Below are 19,304 nucleotides of genomic sequence, written 5' to 3'. Positions count from 1 at the left end.
GACATCCTCCGACCTAATACAGATGGACCTACTGAACATCAACAAGTCAGATGGCATCAGAAATACTCAGTCCGGGTATCTAAACTGAATGTTGTGGAGAGATGGATATATATCACAGAGGCTACCACTGTTCCAGAACAGACTATCCATTCCAGTAAATAAAAGCCCATCACTGTCCATATTCAAATGCAACTTGGATCTAAGGATGGGTAATAGAAAATGTACTTCAGGATTTTCCCTCATGCCACTAATGGATAGAGGCAGTTCCTAAATGCTGCATCCCTTACATGGGTCCCCCCAAATTATCTATAGTATGATAACATTTATTCTCACTAGGGCTAATATACAATTAACAGCCATGGGATAGGCAAGACCAATCAGGAAATGTTAATTCAAGAACCAAAAGAGAAATTGACTAAATGTAAAATGCCCTCCAAGTGAACCTATGTTGTGGTAGTAAATAGTTTAAAAAAATGCCCTTTTTAGATCACTAAGTGCCCCCCCCCCCCAGTTTTCAACAGCTTCCAGCGCCTCTGGGTAATGTTGACAGAAAATCCTGCCCCCCATTAGTTAAACAACTACAAGGTGTCTGCAAGGGCAATAAAAGAGCATTTGTTTTCACAGTGGCAGTCGATGTAAAAAATTGACATAGCAAGCCCTGAAAACTAATTGGGCAAACAATCTGTCTATCATTAAAGGTGGTAGTAATAGATAGATACAGTTTTCAGTGTATGTAGTTTATGTATGATCCATGTATTCAAAAATATCAAAGACCTCTCACTAACCAAGCACATCTTCTAGAATGTTCAGTTTTCCACTGTGTTGTCAGACCCTTTGTTATTTTTATTTTTTTTCCACAGTTAGAGTCACTAGTGATGGCACTGCTGGTCACTAGCAGATCAGTAAACAGATGTAGTATTTATCCACCAAAACAGCTCATCCATCCCTGTTTGTGTTAAAAAGTTTTAAGTACTGTGAACCACACAGAATGTTGGAAAGAAATTCCACTGAGCACAATGGTGAAAATGTAATGCATCTACCATTGCCTTGTATCTGTCAGTTGTACGTATTTGATCTGAACTGTCTTATGAGAACAAAGGCTTACTTCATTTGTCTGAGTGTGCTTTCAACTATGCAAATGAGCCCTGCAGAACTACTGATTTGTGACTTATTTTAAATGGATTTCATTCAAACCAGTTGCTGATGTATCAGGTAAGTGAACATTGTAATTCTTTGCTGATATTATAGCAAAACAAACTGTTTCTATTGTTTTTACTGCCATTGTTGACTTGGACACAACTTAATTGGCCAAGAGTTGTGGGGGTCTTTTAGAATTTATCTGTAGTAGTTATTTTGTGAGATAAGTTAGAATTACTGCTGTTCTTGGTATTTAACTGCTGCTGGTGGCATAGTTATCAACTGATCTCCAAATGGTTACTTACTTTTTCTTGCCTGCTTTATGTTGCTGTGTTGCACATATTATCATTTGGCCGGGGTGTTCTAAGGTGCATGACTAACCCCAGCGTAACTACTGATTTCTGTCTTATTCCATCCAGATTTGAATTAAACCATTCCCTGCTACACGAAGGAAATTAATATTTTAATTCATCGTTGATAATACAACAAAGCAAATTGTTACTGTTTTATTGTCATTGCTGATTTGGGCAAAGCTTAATTGGTCTATTGTTTGGAGGCTTTTTAGAACTTAGCTATAGTAGCTACCTTGTAAGAGAAGGTAGTATCACTGCTGCTCTTGTCATTTAACCGCTGGTGACATTATCAATTGTTCTCTGACTGGCTGCTTCCTTTTTCTTTCCTGCTTTATATTGCTCTGTTGTGTGCACTATTGCTCTGCATTTGGCTTAGCTGTGAATTGAACAGTGACAGATCACAGTGAACTCCATAAGCACATGTCCTTAAAACTGAACAGAGATTACATCCTTAATGTCTACATTTTTCCCCATACACCGTATCCATAGTTGTAAACTGGGCTGCTCTTTTGCTCAACCAGCACCTCAGCTTTGCTAGGTCAAAGTGCTGTACCTGGCTGCAACCTTAACCACCCAGCTAAACAAAAGCATATTTTACTTCACCAAGTGGCACCTTGCTCCATTTCTCAGTACTACAGTCCCCCTCACATCTAGCTAAGTAGTGCCAGCTTCAGCTTTGCAGACACAGGGAGCAACTGGAGTACTACCTTCATGGGTCCATTACTTTATACATACTGCAAACTACGAAGCTAGGTACTAAGTTAAGTTAATATAGTCAGCCAGGTTCACACTAGATGCCATTAAGTCCCTTTGTTCTGAGTCAGTCTGCAGACCACTTCATCACCTCTGTTGTCAGCCTATTAATTCTAGCTACCTTGAGGTAGTACTCTGACTGGTTAATGCTGATTTACAACCAGTTAGTCCTACCTTCAACATAATCCAATGGAAGTGCAAACACCTAGGTAAGTTGATGGCTAACCTTTCATCTAAAATGTACTCTGTGTCCAGCAGGTTGTTAGTTCCCACTCCCACTTCACATCTAAATGCCACAATGCCACTCATCTGAAAACAAGCTTTGTTAAGCTAAGGTACTTGAGAAGTCTTTTCCTAAGCCTCAAACGCCTCCAAAGTTCTCAAACTCCTCAGCAGAATAATGCAGTTTCACATGCTACACCTTCATCATCACTTACTATAAACTCTACTCAGAAGAGTAATCCTACAAGCCCATTTAAACCTATAAGGAAGTATGGACCAGTCAAAATACAAGGCAATGATCACTGATGACTCCACTCACCTGGCGTGGCAAAGAGGGTAATGGTGAACTGCTTCTCAGGAGCAAGTATACAGCAGGTGTTGGAGCCTCTCAAGTCCCTTCACTCAAGATATAGCTACGACATGGTGATTGTTCATGTAAGTATGAATGATTCGGGACAGACTTCCCTGGATTATATAAAGACGGACATGACAGTGCTCACAGAATATACATCTAAAGTCGGTATCAAGCTAGTCTTAAGCCACATCCTACTTCACCAAGAATGATGCCTCGGTATAAACAAGTGATGACTGACCGCAGCATTTGGCTTGGCTACTGCTGTCATTTAAATTTGATCCAATGTTTGTCAGCCTGCAGGAAGAGATGGTTGCCTGTCCAACTTGATTTTCATTGATGACCTGCATCTTTCACCCCAGAGCTCACTTGTATTGGCCAGGACATTATCTCATAATGAATGATGCTTTACACAGCAGGGCTAGTCACCTGGTGGTGTAAACCTTGGGTCTAGATGATTGTCACTGTTGAAGTAGCATCTCAACCCCATGTGCAAAGATGGGAAAAGGAGTTGGGGATGGATGGATGCTTTTAGGCAAACCTGCTTCATCTACTATCCTAGCCACACCAGTCCGTGACAGTATAAGGGTGGCACTGCTCAATGCAACTGAATAAGAAACTGCTCTCCTTAGAAGCCTTCCTAACTCTAGAAAATACATGCATTTGTTTCATTACAGAACCATGATGCCAGTGCAGTGATTACATGTCATACATCAGGGTCCAATGCCTGTAACACATTGCATCCTCTACTGATGTCACCTCTGTAATTTGTGGTGTTGTGTTCATGTATCTTCTTGGTTAGATATATTGGACTTGTTCATTACAAACATAGCACGTCCCTCCCCAGTTAGATCTGGCTATCAAGTAGTAGTCTTTAGTACTAGAAATGATCCCAAAATAGTCACAAATCCTACCATCTTCAGAGATGTCTCTAAGACAAATTTGCTTCAACTATGTGATGATTTGAGGAATTCCTTCTATTTAGCCCAGTTAATTAAGAGCATTTTTCCAGATCCAAGGATGTTATAATCTCTCTGTCTCCCCAGTCCTTCCTTATCAGGTCCATAATTGGATACAGTGCTACCTTTGAGTGTGTACCTGCTCAGTTATGTGTTCCAGCTTGAAAGACCCCCAACATTTCTCTCACAAAGAACATTTCTCTCACAAAGAACATCAATGGCCTGAGTCCCATTAGCTATCAGAATGCATTAAAGCTATATTTTTCTTCTCTGTCTCATATAGATTCCTTAAAGATGGCTTCACATTGGTTTTCAAGGCCTTAAATAACCCTGTCCAGAGCAACCTCCTTCATATTTGCAAAAAGCATCAACACAATGGACACCCATACTAAAGACCTTAATCGTCACCATATCATAAACCAAACCTGTTGACACAAGGGATACATCACTCAAAGTCTCCCTGTTCATATTCTCTCACACTGTTCAAATGCAACCTGGATGAATGGATGGGTAAAAGCAAATAAGCTTCCCCCACAAATCCTCATGGAAAGGGGTAGTAAGTAATGGGGACTGTAGTGGCTACCCTACAAATGGTCTACCCAATTTATTGTCTAGTGGCAACCTATGAAGCTACGGAACTGTAAGCAGTCTAACCCATTCATTAACATGGCTACCTTATAAAAATGTCTTAGGGTATTTGGACACTTTAATTGGCAGTGGTATATTATTTCATTGCTTTGTATATTTGTATCCTGCCATGAGTAATGACTAACCACATTTGTCAGAACCTTCCTAGAATGTGACTCACAATTTTATACCATGCAGTAACCCCCACTTTTGATTGGTGCGTTTACTTGACATTAATAGACTCCACTAATCTATTGTCACTGTCAGGTAAAATTCTTATCCAAACTCCATTTTCCCCTTAAGCAGGATGCAATCATTCCTAAGACATTAAAACATAGTGCTGTGATGATGAATATCGTGTTTTCATCTCCAGCTGTGTGGCTATACATATTGCCATCTGTGAGCACTTTTGTGTCTATGACTACTCATATAAGGTCACATTTTCTCATATAAATGAATGTATCCACTTAAGCTATGTAACCATTGTTGCCAACTGTCTGGTGCCTTGCAGTGATCATCTGAATTCTACTGTATTTTCCCCACGCTCACTGGATAGGCATTTCAGATTCCTTATCAGTCTCTGTCTATGAACTAAGACATCCTGATGGCTGTCTTCATTCTCCTTCTACTAATATGTTCTTTAATAATACCAAAACAGAAAAGGTGAAGACAATGGAACACAGCCAAACCATGATTTAATACTAAAAGGTTCACTAATACAAAAATGCAAATACTTTAAATATGGTTCCTAAGTGCTTTCATCTGACTAAAAATGCAGATTTTGGGGGTTTTGGTGGTTCACTGGAAAGGTCTGCTATTGTTCACCTTATGCTGCTGTTTAATAATGCTCTCATTCACCAGCAAATTGACAACAGAAGTTAAGAAAATAAATTAATAATTAAAGGAAATGCATGTGTTAACAAATGTGAATGTAACTAAAGGAGGGTTTTTCCTACCCCCAAAAACCTAAAATATGCTCATATCACTAGAAGTGTCTCACTCAGGTTCCTATTACATGAGCTCAAACCCAAATGCATGAAACCGCAGAATATCGAAGCAACAGATCAGTGAATTTTTTCCCAGGGAAAAAATTGCTGGGCCGTTCTCTGGACTTTGCTTCACTGTGGTGCAATCTCGGAGTTGGTATATTTAAGGTGGGGGGGGGTGGGGAGCACAGTCCCACCTGCATCAGGGAGTGTGGGGGCAAAGCCCCCCACTTTGTTGTCTATACATTTTTTTTTTTTTTGGATCAGCAAATTTTTCCCTAGGAAAAAATTTCCTGATCCGTTCCTTTGAAATTTTGTGGTTTTGTGCATTTGGGTTTGATAATAGATCATTCTCTGTTTCTAGCATTTGATCGTATAATATGAACCGTCTCTCTACCTTGACTTCTGATTCATAAGGGCTGTTCATCCTGGAAACTGTAGTAACTAAGAAACAGAAATGACCCAAGCGGAGAACAAACCAAACTAAGAACCAAACTAATTGTCCATAAAGACTTCTACCAGACAATGTTAACAAGCCTTTTATTAACATAATGTAACTGAGCATGTTTATCCCACAATGTGAGGACTTTCAAAACTCCATTTTAAAAAAGTCAACACATTTTGAAATGAAAGTGCTTCAGGTATGACCTCTATTTGAATGAATAGCTGTATGTGTTGTTGCATGCATCCAACAGATGTCCTATATCTTTACTGATAGCTGTGCAGATTGCACTTATAAACGTAAGCTGTATTATATACTCTGTGTATACTAGAACGATAAACTTAAAACTCTGATGTGTTTGTTATATACACTGCACTCATGAACTTAAACTCTGATATGTGTGTTGTGTACGCTGCATTTATAAACAAGCTAGGATAGTTATGCTGTGAACACTGTACTTGTGCACTTAAAGTATATGTGTTGTGTACACTGCATTTATAAGTTTAAGCTGTAATGTGTTTTGTATGTACTGCACTTGTAAACTTATACTATAATATGCATGGTGTATACACTGCAATCAAACTTAAATTATATGCATGCTGTGTACACTACACTTATTAACTTAAACTTGGATATGTATACTATGTACACTGCACTTACAAACTTAAGATGTGCTATACATTTTGAAATTGTAAAATTAAATTATGATATGTGCTGTTTGCACTGCACTTAAACTATGTGCTGAGTTCTCAGCACTTACAAACTTGAACTTTGATGTGTGGTCTGTGTACATTGTATGTACAAAAGTAAGCTGTTATATGTGCACTGTGTACAATGTACTTGTACAATGGATGGAAGAGTATACATGTGGTGTAGACTATACTACTAAACTTGTACTATGATATGTGCTGTGAGCAATGAACTTACAAACTTGATGTGTGTGCTGTGCACACCGCACTTATAAACTGAAACTATGATATGGATGTTATGCCCACTGCATATGTGTGTGATGTGCATACCACACATACAAAGTTAAACTATATGTGCTGTGTACACTGTACTAATAATCTTAAAAGTATATGTTTTCTGCATACACTGATGTGTGTGCTGTGTACACTAAGCGTGTAAGCTTAAACTGTGATTTGTGTGCTATATATACTGTACTTGCAAACCTAAAAGTATATGTGTGCTGGAGATGTCCTTTCATATCACTGTTGTAGTATTCTTTACCGCTGAGATCTCCTGCCAAGAATAGCCCAATGTCCAGCCAGTATACCAAAGCTGTTATCACCTAGGCAGCATTCTATGTCAGAGGTATGGTCCAGTGCAAGCATAGGGCATAGAGGTGATGTACGTAAGCTCCCAAGTCAGAACTGTGCTACCACCAGTCTGAATGCCATTGTTGTACATTAGTTTGTGCACCCTTCTCTTTGCTAGTTGTACCAAGCCTACATTTTTCAAATAAGTACCCCACTGGGGTTCTTTTTCCTTTTCCTTATATTGTTTACTGGGTTAAATGTCATTCAAGAAAGGGAAATGTCAGTGTGGGAGGTAGATCCCCCATAATGACTTTCACGATAGGTGCCAATTTTACTTGGGTACGTTGCCCAACCACACACAGTGTTCTATCTGTCAAGCGTTTGTTTCCAGAACTTTGCATAATCACCTTTCTTCACTTTTCCATTTAAGTTGAGAACCAACATGTCAAGCTTTTTGGCCCAAAGTACCATGGAAAATTCCACTCACTCGGAGGTACAGCTGTCACTTAAAAAGAAAGCAAGAAATCTATGCCTGAGTCTGCTGCTGTCCAGCCTCTACTGGCCATCTCTCTTGAGGTGAGTGAGAACCCAGAGGAGAGCTTGGCATTACCTTTGGTTTACTCTGCTGTGACATTCTCGGAAGCTGGTATGGTAACTACTTCTCACATGTCCTCAGAGGCCTTGCAAACATCAGCTGATTATTTCTGAGGGGCTTAAGGATTCCTAAAATACTTGTACAGGAAAGAGGTACTGGGTACCTTGATTGAATCTAGGCAGGAATCCAACCCTCCACATTTTGCCAGTATGGACATCCCTGTGAAGAAAAGGCTAAAAACAAAGCATGTGGTGTCTACTTCTATCTACAAAAGGGAAGGTAGGACTTTAGTCAAGACTTGTTCAGTGCCTTGATGGCATTCAAGTCTCCTCAGATAGTTTCAGTTCCTGCTCCTCTTTGGTCCTGTACCCATAAGAGGGCTAGGGACCTGGAGTCTTCGGACAGGGATTCTGACTCTGAGGCTGGCTGCTTAGCCTATTCCTCCCAATTGCCTTCACCTTTAGACTGTGGGTCTGAGGAGGAGGAATCTGTCAGTCCTGATCCTCATATGGAGGAGATTTCCTTTGGTGACACAGTCAAGGGCATAACGGAGCATTTCAAATGGGATTGCCCCAAGTTTCATACATCCAGAAGAAGTATTCCAAGCTGTCCCTCCATGTTGGCTACTCTGTTAGATACCTTTTCTGCTGCTTCCCTGACACCTAATTCTCTTCCTCCAGCTCCTAAGAAATTTCTGTTACTGGATGCCTGCAAGTTCCTGTATACATGCCCTACCTCTAATTCTACAGTGACTTCTGTTTCTGTGTTTAAGCCTTCTGGGCTGTTGCCCTCTTCCAAGCTCATTCCTTTTAATAAGGACAGTAGAGCCATGGAAAGGATTGGTAAACAGGTATACAGTTCTTCTACCGTAGCCTTCAGGGGCATCAACGACCAGGCTCATATGACAAGGTACATTACTTTCATTTATTTCCCAGATTGAGAAACTTGTTTCTGATATGCCTCACTCTGAGGGTAAAGTCTCATCTCTCTCCTTGCTCATTTCCACTTCTCAGGTTGCTCATCAGTCATCAAATGCAGCTATGATGCAGGAGATGCATCTTCTAAGGCTGCTGCCTCTAACTGTGTGACGAGTTGCTGCTCTTGGCTTTGCCAGATGATATCAAACTGAAACTTCTGGATGCTCCCCTGGATAACCAAAATTTGTTTGGTACTCCTGTGGCTGACCTTTTTAATACATTAAAGGATCAAGGTAAGGTTATGAATGATTTGAAGTAGATCTTTGACTCACCTATTCCCAATTTTCAGAGTAACTATCGGTCTAAGACTGCTTTTTTTGCATAAGCTACCTAGAGAGTTTTTCAAAGGTAAGAAGGCTCTTAGGCTGGTTTTCTTTGACAAGCCTACTTAGATGCCCAGGCCCCAGAAGCAATCCTTTTCTGATAAATCTGCAGCCATCTGACTGTCTATCCTCCCTTCCTCTCAGCCATGTTCCCTTGTCCCTCAGGATTTCTCTCCCAGTTTGATAGCTGATCACCTCAGACAACTGGGTTCTCTCCATCATTGGGCAGAGTTACTTTGTGACCTGGAAGGTGCTTCCCTCCTTTTCCAGAATTCCTCAACCCCCAACAGAACAGCTTGCTCATTTTTCAGGGGTGTTGGAGGGGCTGCTGGACCAGGGTACCATTCAGCCAGAGAGTGATTTGGAGGTTTATTCCAGGATGTTTCTAGTCCCTAGGAAAGAGACATCTTTGAGACTTGTCCTGGATCTTTCCTTTCCGAACACCTTTTTCATAAGTACCTGCCTTCCAAATGCTCTCTTCAGACTTAGTTTCTTCTGTTCCTCCCCAAGCCTTTCTTTTTTCCTTGGATTTGCTAGGCATTTACCTTCACATTCCTATCCACCCCTCTATTCAGGAGATTTGTGTTTCTCTGTTTCTTTCTCTCATTTTCAGCTCTCTGCTTTGCCTTTTGAGATTTCTACAGCCCTGAGGGTGTTCACCAAACGTCCAGCCCCTGAAGTCGCCTTTTGTAGGCTTCAGGGCATTCATGTATTTTCCTGTCTAGATGACCTCTTGCTGCAGGCTCCATCCCATTCCAGGATCTTCATTTTATCCAGCTTTTGTTGCAAACCCTGATGTTTACTGTCAACTTTCAGAAGTCAATGCTGAGACTGTCTCAGGATCAAGTTCTCCTAGGCTGCAGGTTCCAGACTGTACCAATGCTGGCATCTCTTCCTGCCCCCAATGTTTTGTCTCTCTCAGCTTATTTTTCTGTCTCTGCTTCCCCTGTCCTCTCTTCTAGCTAGGGAATTTCTCAGAGCTCTGGGGGTTCTCTGAGCCAGGCTGCATATGAGGATGTTTCAGTGGTACCAAAAGTCAGTGTGGCTTCAACACGCAACCTGCTGGACCATTTCATTTCTCTGCTCCTTGTCATAAATTGGAATTACACTGGTGTATTTGGCAGCTTTCCCCTCAATCCACACACCACAGCCATCTCAGGAACTCTTCACAGATGCATCAGAGATGGGGTAGGGAGCAGTTTCAGGCACCCTGAAGGTGCAGGACCTTTGGTCCTCTCAGCAGAGGGTGGATCATATCAACATCAAGGAGATGAGGGCTCTCATTTTTTACCTTCTCTGGGTCCTGGGTCCCAGGTGTAACAATGTGAGGTATTGCCAGCTATGCCAGGAGAAGTAGGGCAGTGGATGTGAAACATGCCAGCATAGCTAGCTGGAGTTTTGCAAAGAATTATATGTCATTTATATATCAAGCTGATTTGTTACAGGTACTTGTGGTGAAAATGTATTTGTAAAGTTGCTTGTGTTAAAAATATACCAACAGTGGGCCCTGCTGGACAGAAAAAGAAATACACCTTTATACCAGCCTGTATTGTAACTGTTGAGCTTAATATATTGTAACAGAGGATACTGGAAGAGAAGAGGTTAATCTCAGTCCAGCTAACTTTGAAAAATAGTCTGAAATTAAATTACCTGGAAGATCATAAAGATTGCATCTTACAGGTCTAATTGCAGTCAGAGACAAAATGTCTGTGAAAAAAAGGACTAGGAATCTTGCTGCATTGTCCTTAGCAGTGAACTAATTGCTACCCTGGAAGGGTTGAAGTGTTGAAATGATTTTATGACTTCCAGATTGCTATAACACATCTTAGCAAAGTTTTATCTGTGTGCATGGTAACACTTGTGTGCAAGATTCTGGTTCAGTTTCTAGTAAAGGGGGGTAGTATGGGAACAAAATGTCAGATGACCAGATGTATCTGATGTTCTGTAATCCAGTACTGAAATGATGGTTTAATACTAGATGAGACAGAAATCTGAGTGCAGTCTGTTTTTGAAACCTGACAAGAAGTACCCCCTCACCTACATCATCTTGCCTTGCTTTAGTAAGTAACCAGGGAATAGTAATTCTTTAGATCAGTCAGGAAAATATAGTGAAATTAGTTAATTACTGTTTTTCTGTATCTGTGAATTTATTCATCTATGTTACTTTAGTATTTCCTGTGAATGAAATTCTGGTGTTTATTGAAATAGATATTAAGTATTTTCATGTTTTGATTGTTTATTATTAAATATATTTAAACTTTTCATTGTGGCTGGTCTTTTAGAGAATGTTTTAATGTTTGAGAGTACTTATATTTATTTGGTGACAGCGTGGCCACTCCTGGAAGCCTTGCTGCATTGATTAAACACTACCCCTTGTATTAGTGTTACTTTTACTCAGTATAATTGGATACCATGGTAAGAGCCTAGTGTCTACTTTATAGTCTGGGCAGAGGGGCATAGCTAGTAAATCTGTGCCAGCCTTTCCCAGGTGTTTGTGTGTGTGTTTGTGTGTGTGTGTGTGTGTGTGTGTGTGTGTGTGTGTGTGTGTGTGTGTGTAAAATTAAAATCTCAAAGGGTGTGTGTGTCAGCTACTTGGACCAGGGACACAGAGCACTGGTTTCACAGAGAGGGTGGTGGAAGACTTGGTCTGGGACACTCGGCTGAGGACTCAGCTCTATAGCAGTGCCACTGGGGAGTCCTACTGGGGCCTGGAGAGAGAGGGAAATCCAGACCCCAGACTGAATGTGTTCCGTGTGTGCTCTTAAGGGAAATTCTGCTTGGTGCAGAGAGCTATATCTGGAAACACTATGTGTATCTATTTTTGTTCCAAGTGAATGTCCCTCACTGGTGTCAGTGGTGAGGATTCAGGCTCCTTGATTACTGGCCCAGAGGACGGACATCACACCGGGTCCCGGATCCCAAGTCCTTTAAAGGCTTATATGGACAACACCCTAGTTATGTGGTACATCAACAAACAAGGAGGCATACGCTCTCACCTTATTTGCAGGTTAGCTCTTCAAACATGGGAAATTCCCATCAATCTGCAGATTACCCTACAGGCAGTTTATATTCCTTCAGTGTGCAATCTTGTGGAAGATTTTCTCAGCAGATCCAGGACACAGTGTCATGAATGAATGTTTTACAGGGATGTATTTCTAGACATAGTTCATCCGTGGAATATTTCTCAGGTATCTTTTTGCCTCCCCTCTAAACAGACAACTTCCGCTGTTCTGTTCTAGAGTGGCAAGCCCTTTGGCTTGGAAGGTGGTCACCATGTCTTTCTTTTCGAAGGGAATGTTCCTGTATTACTTTCCTTCCATTTCTCTTTTTCCATGGGTTCTTCGCAAAATCAAGAAGGACTCACCAAAAATCTTGTTGGTGACTCTATTTTGGTCTAGACAGCACTTATTCCCCCTCCTGTTCCATCTGGCCAGGGGAACTAATCACAAGTTACCTCACTGCATGAATCTTCTCAAACAGGACAAAGAAACTCTCCTTCACCAACATCTGTCCACTGTTCAACTGATACTTTAGGTCATAGGGATCTAATTCCTTTCAGACACCAGTTTTCTGAGGACATGTTTAGGGTCCTGCAGGAGGCCAGGAAACCTAATTCTAGGAAATCATATGGGTCCAAATGGAAGAAATTTTCTGTTTGGTGTTTTAAACATTACTATGACCCCTTTTCAGTGGAGGTCCCCTTGGTTCTGTCTTTCCAGTATGAATTTTCTACATGCTGGCTTGGCTTATTCTTCACTGAAAGCCAACTTGTCAGTCATTTCTGCCACTTACTCCTCTTTGGCCTCTAGGTTTGAGGTCAAGCAGTTTCTTAATGGCATTCTTCGTATTAGAATCCCAAGGAAGCTCATTCTTGGGACCTTAATTTTGTCCCTGAAAAGTTGATGCAGGCTCCTTTTGAGCCTTCTGCTGTTGCAGTTTCTTTGCAACATTGCATCTGGAAGACTGTTTTATTGATTGCTGTAACCTCTGATAAAATGGTGTCCGAATTCCAGGTGTTGATGGTGGGCATTCCTGTTTTGGTTTCATAGAGACAGTGTCTCTTCATATAAACCCTTCTTTTATACCCAAGGTGGTTAATGAGCTGTTTCTTAATCAGTCTATCTAGCTTCCTTTTTCCCCTTCTTCTCAGTCTGCCAGTGAAAATGTTCTTCATACTTTGGATTTGCATAGACAGCTCAGATATTTAAACAAAACAAAGGTCTTTCATAAATCTGATCAGCTTTTTGTTTATTTTCATATCAGAACTTTGGGTCAGACAGTTTGTAAGCAAACCATCTCCTCCTGGATTTCCAATGCCTTTTATTTCTGTTATTCTTGTCATGGAAAGCAAATGTCTCCTTCCATGAGAGCCCATTCTACTAGGGCAATGTCTGCTTCCATGTTGGCCCATTCTACTAGAGCAGTGTCTGCTTTCATGAGGGCTCATTTTAATAGAGCAATGGCTGCTTCCATGAGGGCCCATTCTACTAGAGCAATGGCTGCTTCCATGAGGACCCATTCTACTAGAGCAATGGCTGCTTCCATGAGGGCCCATTCTACTAGAGCAATGGCTTCCTCAAGGTCTTTCTTCAGAAGCTTGGACACCAACTCCACTCTTGAAGCTGCTACTTGGTCTTCTGTTCACCCTTTCACAAAACATTAAACACTGGATATTATTTCCAGGGCCAGGACAGGTTTTGCCAAGGCAATCCTGCGTGGGGTTTCAGAGGGATCCACCTTGCCTTCTTCCTCCCTACCTTCTCAGTAGCTTTTGTACTCTCCCAGATGTGATGAATACTACAACAGTGATATGGAAGTTCATAGTACAGTTGTGTAAAATCTTACCCTTACAGTAGTTGTCCTTCTTTTCACTTTTGTATTATTCACTTCCTCCCTCCTGTCCCCCTTTCCCCTTCCTTTTGCATGGGTGGTATTTTCTTCTTGGCCAAGAGGTTCCTCCTTCTCTTCCTTCCTTTCTTCCCTTTTCTGGATGAACATGTCCTCCTTTCCACTGGGGGTCCTAGTTCTCCTGGGATGCTCTCAGTTTTGAGAGCACACATACGTCACCTTTATGCCTTATGCTTGCACAGGGAGCATACGTCTGATGTACCATGCTGCCTAGGTGATAAAGGCTTTAGTATACTGGCTGGATGTTGGACTTTCCTTTGCAAGAGTTCCAAGAGTGAACGCATACTGTAACAGTAAAAAGAAGGACATCTACTGTTATGGTAATATCTTACACAACTGAACTTTATAAGCTTTAGCTCTGGTATCTGTACTGTGTACGCTGCAATTATAAGCCTTAGCTGTAATATGTGTGCTGTGTACACTGTACTTACAAACTCAAAGTATGATATGTGTGTGCAGCGTACATTTTACTTATAAACCTAACATTGTAGCTCATATCACATTCTTTGCTAATGGCTGTCTTTCTTACTGATATATTTAGTGCCCCTCTTCACAGCTGTGTGGAGACCAGGTGTGCCTGCTACTTTTTCAAATGGTTTTACTAACCTTTGTTAATGGCTTTATTAGGAAGACTACATGATTGCACGGCTAATTATGCCAGCTGCAAGCACTAACACTGTGCATGCAGGTGTAAGATATTGCCTGCACTTATTCTGTATGGTTGCTAGATCTTTGTGACTCTAGGTTTAAGGAACCTTTAGCCATATACATAACTCACAATCCAGTCCATTGTTTGTTGCCACATAGGACCACTACATTCTTAAAATTTATGAGATATGTACCTTTGACACCTTTGAATCATGGCTTTTCTTTCTAATTTTCTCTTATTTCATGATTTTTTACTTTTTTCATTTTCATCTTCATTTTGATTCCAATGTTGTACAACTATTATTTCCTCCATCTCTATGTCACTATTCAAGACCGTGCCGTTAGTCTCTGTTCCTGTCTGCATTTTTCTGTCCTTGCACAAATCATTTTGAAGTTTTCTTGAGGAGGGGGCTAGTACTCTTACATTTCCATGACCTTCACTCAGAGTTGAATTGCTGTGGTTTGTTTCCTTAGATTTCATTAAAGTTTCACCATTCCTGGTACTTAAGCTACTCAGACTCTTGTCTGTAACACTGGTCTTCAGGATAGTGTCAGCTGTGCACTCTGTAGCCTTATAATCTATCTCTTCCTGTGACACCGTTCGTGCCCCTGTTCCATTCTTATAAATTTCCATTTGGAGTGTTCCATTAGAGACTCGTTCATCCTTTGGGGTATCTGCCTGGAGAGAGTTACTAATATCGTCTGTCAAGGAGTTTTCTCCACAGGTGTTGCTTTGCTGCATAATACCAACTTCCTCAACATTACCACTACAACCTGGAACATGGTCTTGCTCTGGGATACTTGGTTTCTTCCCAATATGTGTAACTCGGAATCTATGAAAGAAGAAAATAACATTTTACTACATACCAGTGCATGACTAACACAGAGTTACAAACAGCACATCACTAATACGTTAGTTTCTGCAGTGAAACTAACTCTTTGCTTTTCTTTGTTTTGAACTGCTTTGTCTACATTTACAGAAATGCTACTGAAAGAATTTGAGTATTCAGCAATTCAATGCCTAGTACTGTGAGACTGTTAGGATTTCTCACACTCTCTCTCCTCTTTCTTATTCACAAACATAGACTATATATATATATATATATATATATATATATATATATATATATATATATATGCACACACACACACACACATATATATATATATATATATATATATATATATATATATATATAGAGAGAGAGTCATTCAAAGGTGGTGGTTTTGAAAATGTGCAAGATTGCATTATAGTTAGTGTGTATGTGCAAGAGTTTGCTTTTTAGCATTAGAGTTATAGTTAAGTAAGGGGATAGATTTATTGTTGTACCTGTTTGGTGTTGTACATGTTCAGTGTCTGTTTGTTTTAATTATGGGTACTGTTAGGGAAAGGTTTTAATAATAAAATGTGTAGGGTTATGGTTAAGGACATGAGTAAGACAAGGGTTATGGTTAACACACGAGTAAGGTAGTGCAAAGGGGCTGTACAAGAATGATGTAATTTTGTGCTCTAATTGTTGTATTCGATCCCTAATCAAAAATTTAAAACCCACCACCCTATCTGCTGACCTCCACTCAGTAGAGTACTTACAAAAAGCTGTGGACACCATAGCCTACCCCATCTCTATCCTGATCAACAGAACTCTAACAGATGGTGCTATCCCCTCCATCTGAAAAGTATCCTATGTTGTCCCACTCCACAAATGCAGAAGTTCTACAGAACTATGCAATTATAGACCCATTGCCATTCTTTCACCACTAGCCAAAATAATGGAGAAGTGCGTACATAAACAACTTATGCACTATTTCATCCAAAACAATCTGCTGGCCAATTCCCAGCATGAATTTAGGCCCCATCACAGCACCACATCCACTCTCCTTTCCTTAACCAATGTCATACATCAAAATTGGAACAATAATATGCTATCTCAGCCCTCTTTCTAGACCTCTCAAAAGCCTTTGATATGGTCAACCACCAACTACTCATTCACTGTCTGAAAGCCATTTCCCTGGACAACCATGTTATTCAGTGGTTCCTCTCCTATCTGAGTGGTAGACAACAGGCGGTATTATGGCAGAACAAACTGTCCACCCTATTATCTCTCACCCTTGCAGTCCCTCGGGGCTCAATTTTAGGTCCCCTACTCTTTTCTATCTTCATCAACAACCTCCACACTGTCCTCCCAGAAGCAACCTGCATCCAGTATGCAAACAATTCCACCCTGGTCTGCACAGCTTCCTCCCCGTCAGATCTGTAAATCTTAACCCAGAATACATTTAACACATTTGAAAATTGGCTCTCTAATCACCGGTTACTCCTGAATACTAACAAAACTAAAGTGCTACTGTTCGCCCCCACTAGTAGATCCACCCCTCTCTCCATCTCCTCCAGTAATGGTACCTCTATTTCCACAGACAACCACACTAAACTTATCTTTATTTCCCCACAGATTGATTTAATCTGTTTCTTTTTAGAAACAGTACTTAACAACAATGTCTTCATGTTTGGGGATGAGGTGTATTTGTAAAGACATGGCGTAGCTATGGGCACCTCCTGTGCCAATAGCTATGCCAACATGTTTTTGGCCCAATGGGAGGAAGACTTGTTGTTTCTTCAAGTTGAGTTTCAAGAGCATGTTTTGTTTTACAGGCGTTTTGTGGATGATTTGTTTATTTTGTGGCGAGGATCTCATCAAGAATTTGTCAATTTTTTTGAGGTTATGAATGGCTTAATAGAATGTTTGAAATTCACATACCAGTTCTCCTATAATTTTATAGAATACTTGGACGTATATGTTGAGAAGTTGGAACAAGGGATGATTAACACAGGAATTTTTCATAAAACCTGTCACAGGAATGCGTTCCTGTTTAGGTCTAGCATGCATCCTGGTTATATATTTAAAAACCTTGTCAGAGGACAAGGTATGACAGCTTTCAGGATGAATCCCTCAGAGACTGGGTTCCAACTGGAATTAGCCAATATTGAAAAGAAATTGCTAGACAGGGAGTATACACGAGCAGAGTTAGAGAGACAGTGGGAGGATCTGGCCCTTTTGAGAGAGACCAAAGCAAAACCATATTATGGGCCATCATATTTTTTTGAAAGTCCAGGGAGCCATGGTAAAGTTAATTTCACCAAGATTCCATTATATTATACCAGTGATACGGGCTATGTTACCAAGCTGTTTCAACAACATTGGCCGATTTTGCTGGTCGATGATGCGATTGGCCACATAGTAGGCGATGTGCCCAAGTTTAGATTTAAAAATCATAAGAACCTGAAGAGACTTCTATGTACTAGTCAAAGGGGAATGGAAAAGATAAGTTTTGGCTATACTGAACCATGTGGATCCTGTAACTTCTGTCGTTATATAAATACCGCAGAGGTGTTTCACCATCCAGACCTAGATAAAGATTTTTGGTTTAGAGGTGTCCATAGTTGTATGACCCCTCACATGGTTTACCTAGCAGAATGTGAATCCTGTGGGGTGTTTTATGTGGGAAAAACTAATAGGGTACTGCGTGACAGAATGAGGGAACACATGTATAATATAAAGAAGAGTCCCACTAACAATGCCCTGTCGAAACATGTCACTGAGCAAGGAGTACATCACACTTTCAAATTTAGGGTTATGCAGGCAATTAAACTGAGTAGTAGGGAGGGAGATGTCAGAACATACACTGAATATAGGGAAACATGTTGGATTATTATTTTGAAAGCGGATAGAGGCAAGGGCTTAAATGAGAGGGCTTCTATCAAGCCCGTTCTAAAGAGGAGGAGGTTGTGTAATTAATCTGGCCATTGTTTCTGACATTCTTATATATATCTTATATATGTATATATATTTTTTTATATTTTTATATATTTTATACATATTTTATATACATTTAGCTTTTTAAGATTTATGTCTTTTAATTTTAATTATGAGGATATATTGAACTAATACTTTGCATAGTTTTATTTTCATATAGATTTGTAACTGTAGATTTATATTGGTTATGTAGCTTTAATGAAAGTTAATTGAATTACTACTATTGATTATCTTGTTGCTTATATATATGTGGCTTTTCTTTTTGCATGTTTGGTCTGATGAAGCTCCTAAGTGAAAGCGCTTACCATTGTCGAATAAACCTGTGTTTTAAATAGACTTTATTTTTGATTCATGGACTTCTTATATGCTGCTGTTGTGGATATAAATGACTTTTTAGCCTTGGTTGCTCCGCAGTCCAGTTATCTTATTTGAAATTTCTTAGGGGTAATAGTTGATAATCTCAAATTTGATTTGCATGTCAATAAAACTATCAAAACCATCAACAAGAAGCTTTTGTCACTGTATAGAAATAAACTCTTCCTAACTCCATTAGCTAGAACCGCAATTACCCACTCTCATCTCCTCTCTACCCTTTTATATGCCTCCCCATACTCTCTAACTTGAATAAATCAAAACTTAAACTCTCACTCTCCTACAACCACATTACCAGATTTGCCACCAGCTCAACATACAGGACACATCACTGTCAAAACCTTAATCTCCTAGGGTGGCTTGAATTGCCCAACTTAATTCTGTTTAATCAGCTCATAGTAGCACACAAAATTCTCAACAAACCTGAAAATACTTCTGCACTCATAAACATCATAAAACCATATAATAACCCTAAGCCACTACGCTCATCCAACAAACTTCAGGTCTAAACATATAAAGCTACCAACTCAGCTGGAGATTCCCTGTTTGCCAACTTTGTTGGCAAAACTTGGTATTCAA

At 40.2% G+C, this 19,304-nt stretch overlaps 1 protein-coding gene across 5 annotated transcripts in view; it reads right to left on the bottom strand.

Moving 5' to 3' along the window:
• Window positions 1-19,304, bottom strand: part of RELL2 (RELT like 2) — a 610,006-nt gene that overhangs the window by 3,071 nt on the left and 587,631 nt on the right. For all 5 annotated transcript variants that reach the window (XM_044069084.1, XM_044069083.1, XM_044069081.1 and 2 more), the window contains one exon: window positions 14,736-15,374. In XM_044069084.1, coding sequence (XP_043925019.1) covers window positions 14,783-15,374 — 592 coding nt within the window. In that variant the 3' untranslated portion in view covers window positions 14,736-14,782. The remainder of the gene's footprint in view (window positions 1-14,735; window positions 15,375-19,304) is intronic.

The sequence above is a fragment of the Protopterus annectens genome, chromosome 4.part0, assembly GCF_019279795.1.
Source record: "Protopterus annectens isolate FY-2018-M chromosome 4.part0, PAN1.0, whole genome shotgun sequence".
Classification (NCBI taxonomy): domain Eukaryota; kingdom Metazoa; phylum Chordata; order Ceratodontiformes; family Protopteridae; genus Protopterus; species Protopterus annectens.
This window is presented reverse-complemented; position numbering and strand designations above follow the sequence as displayed.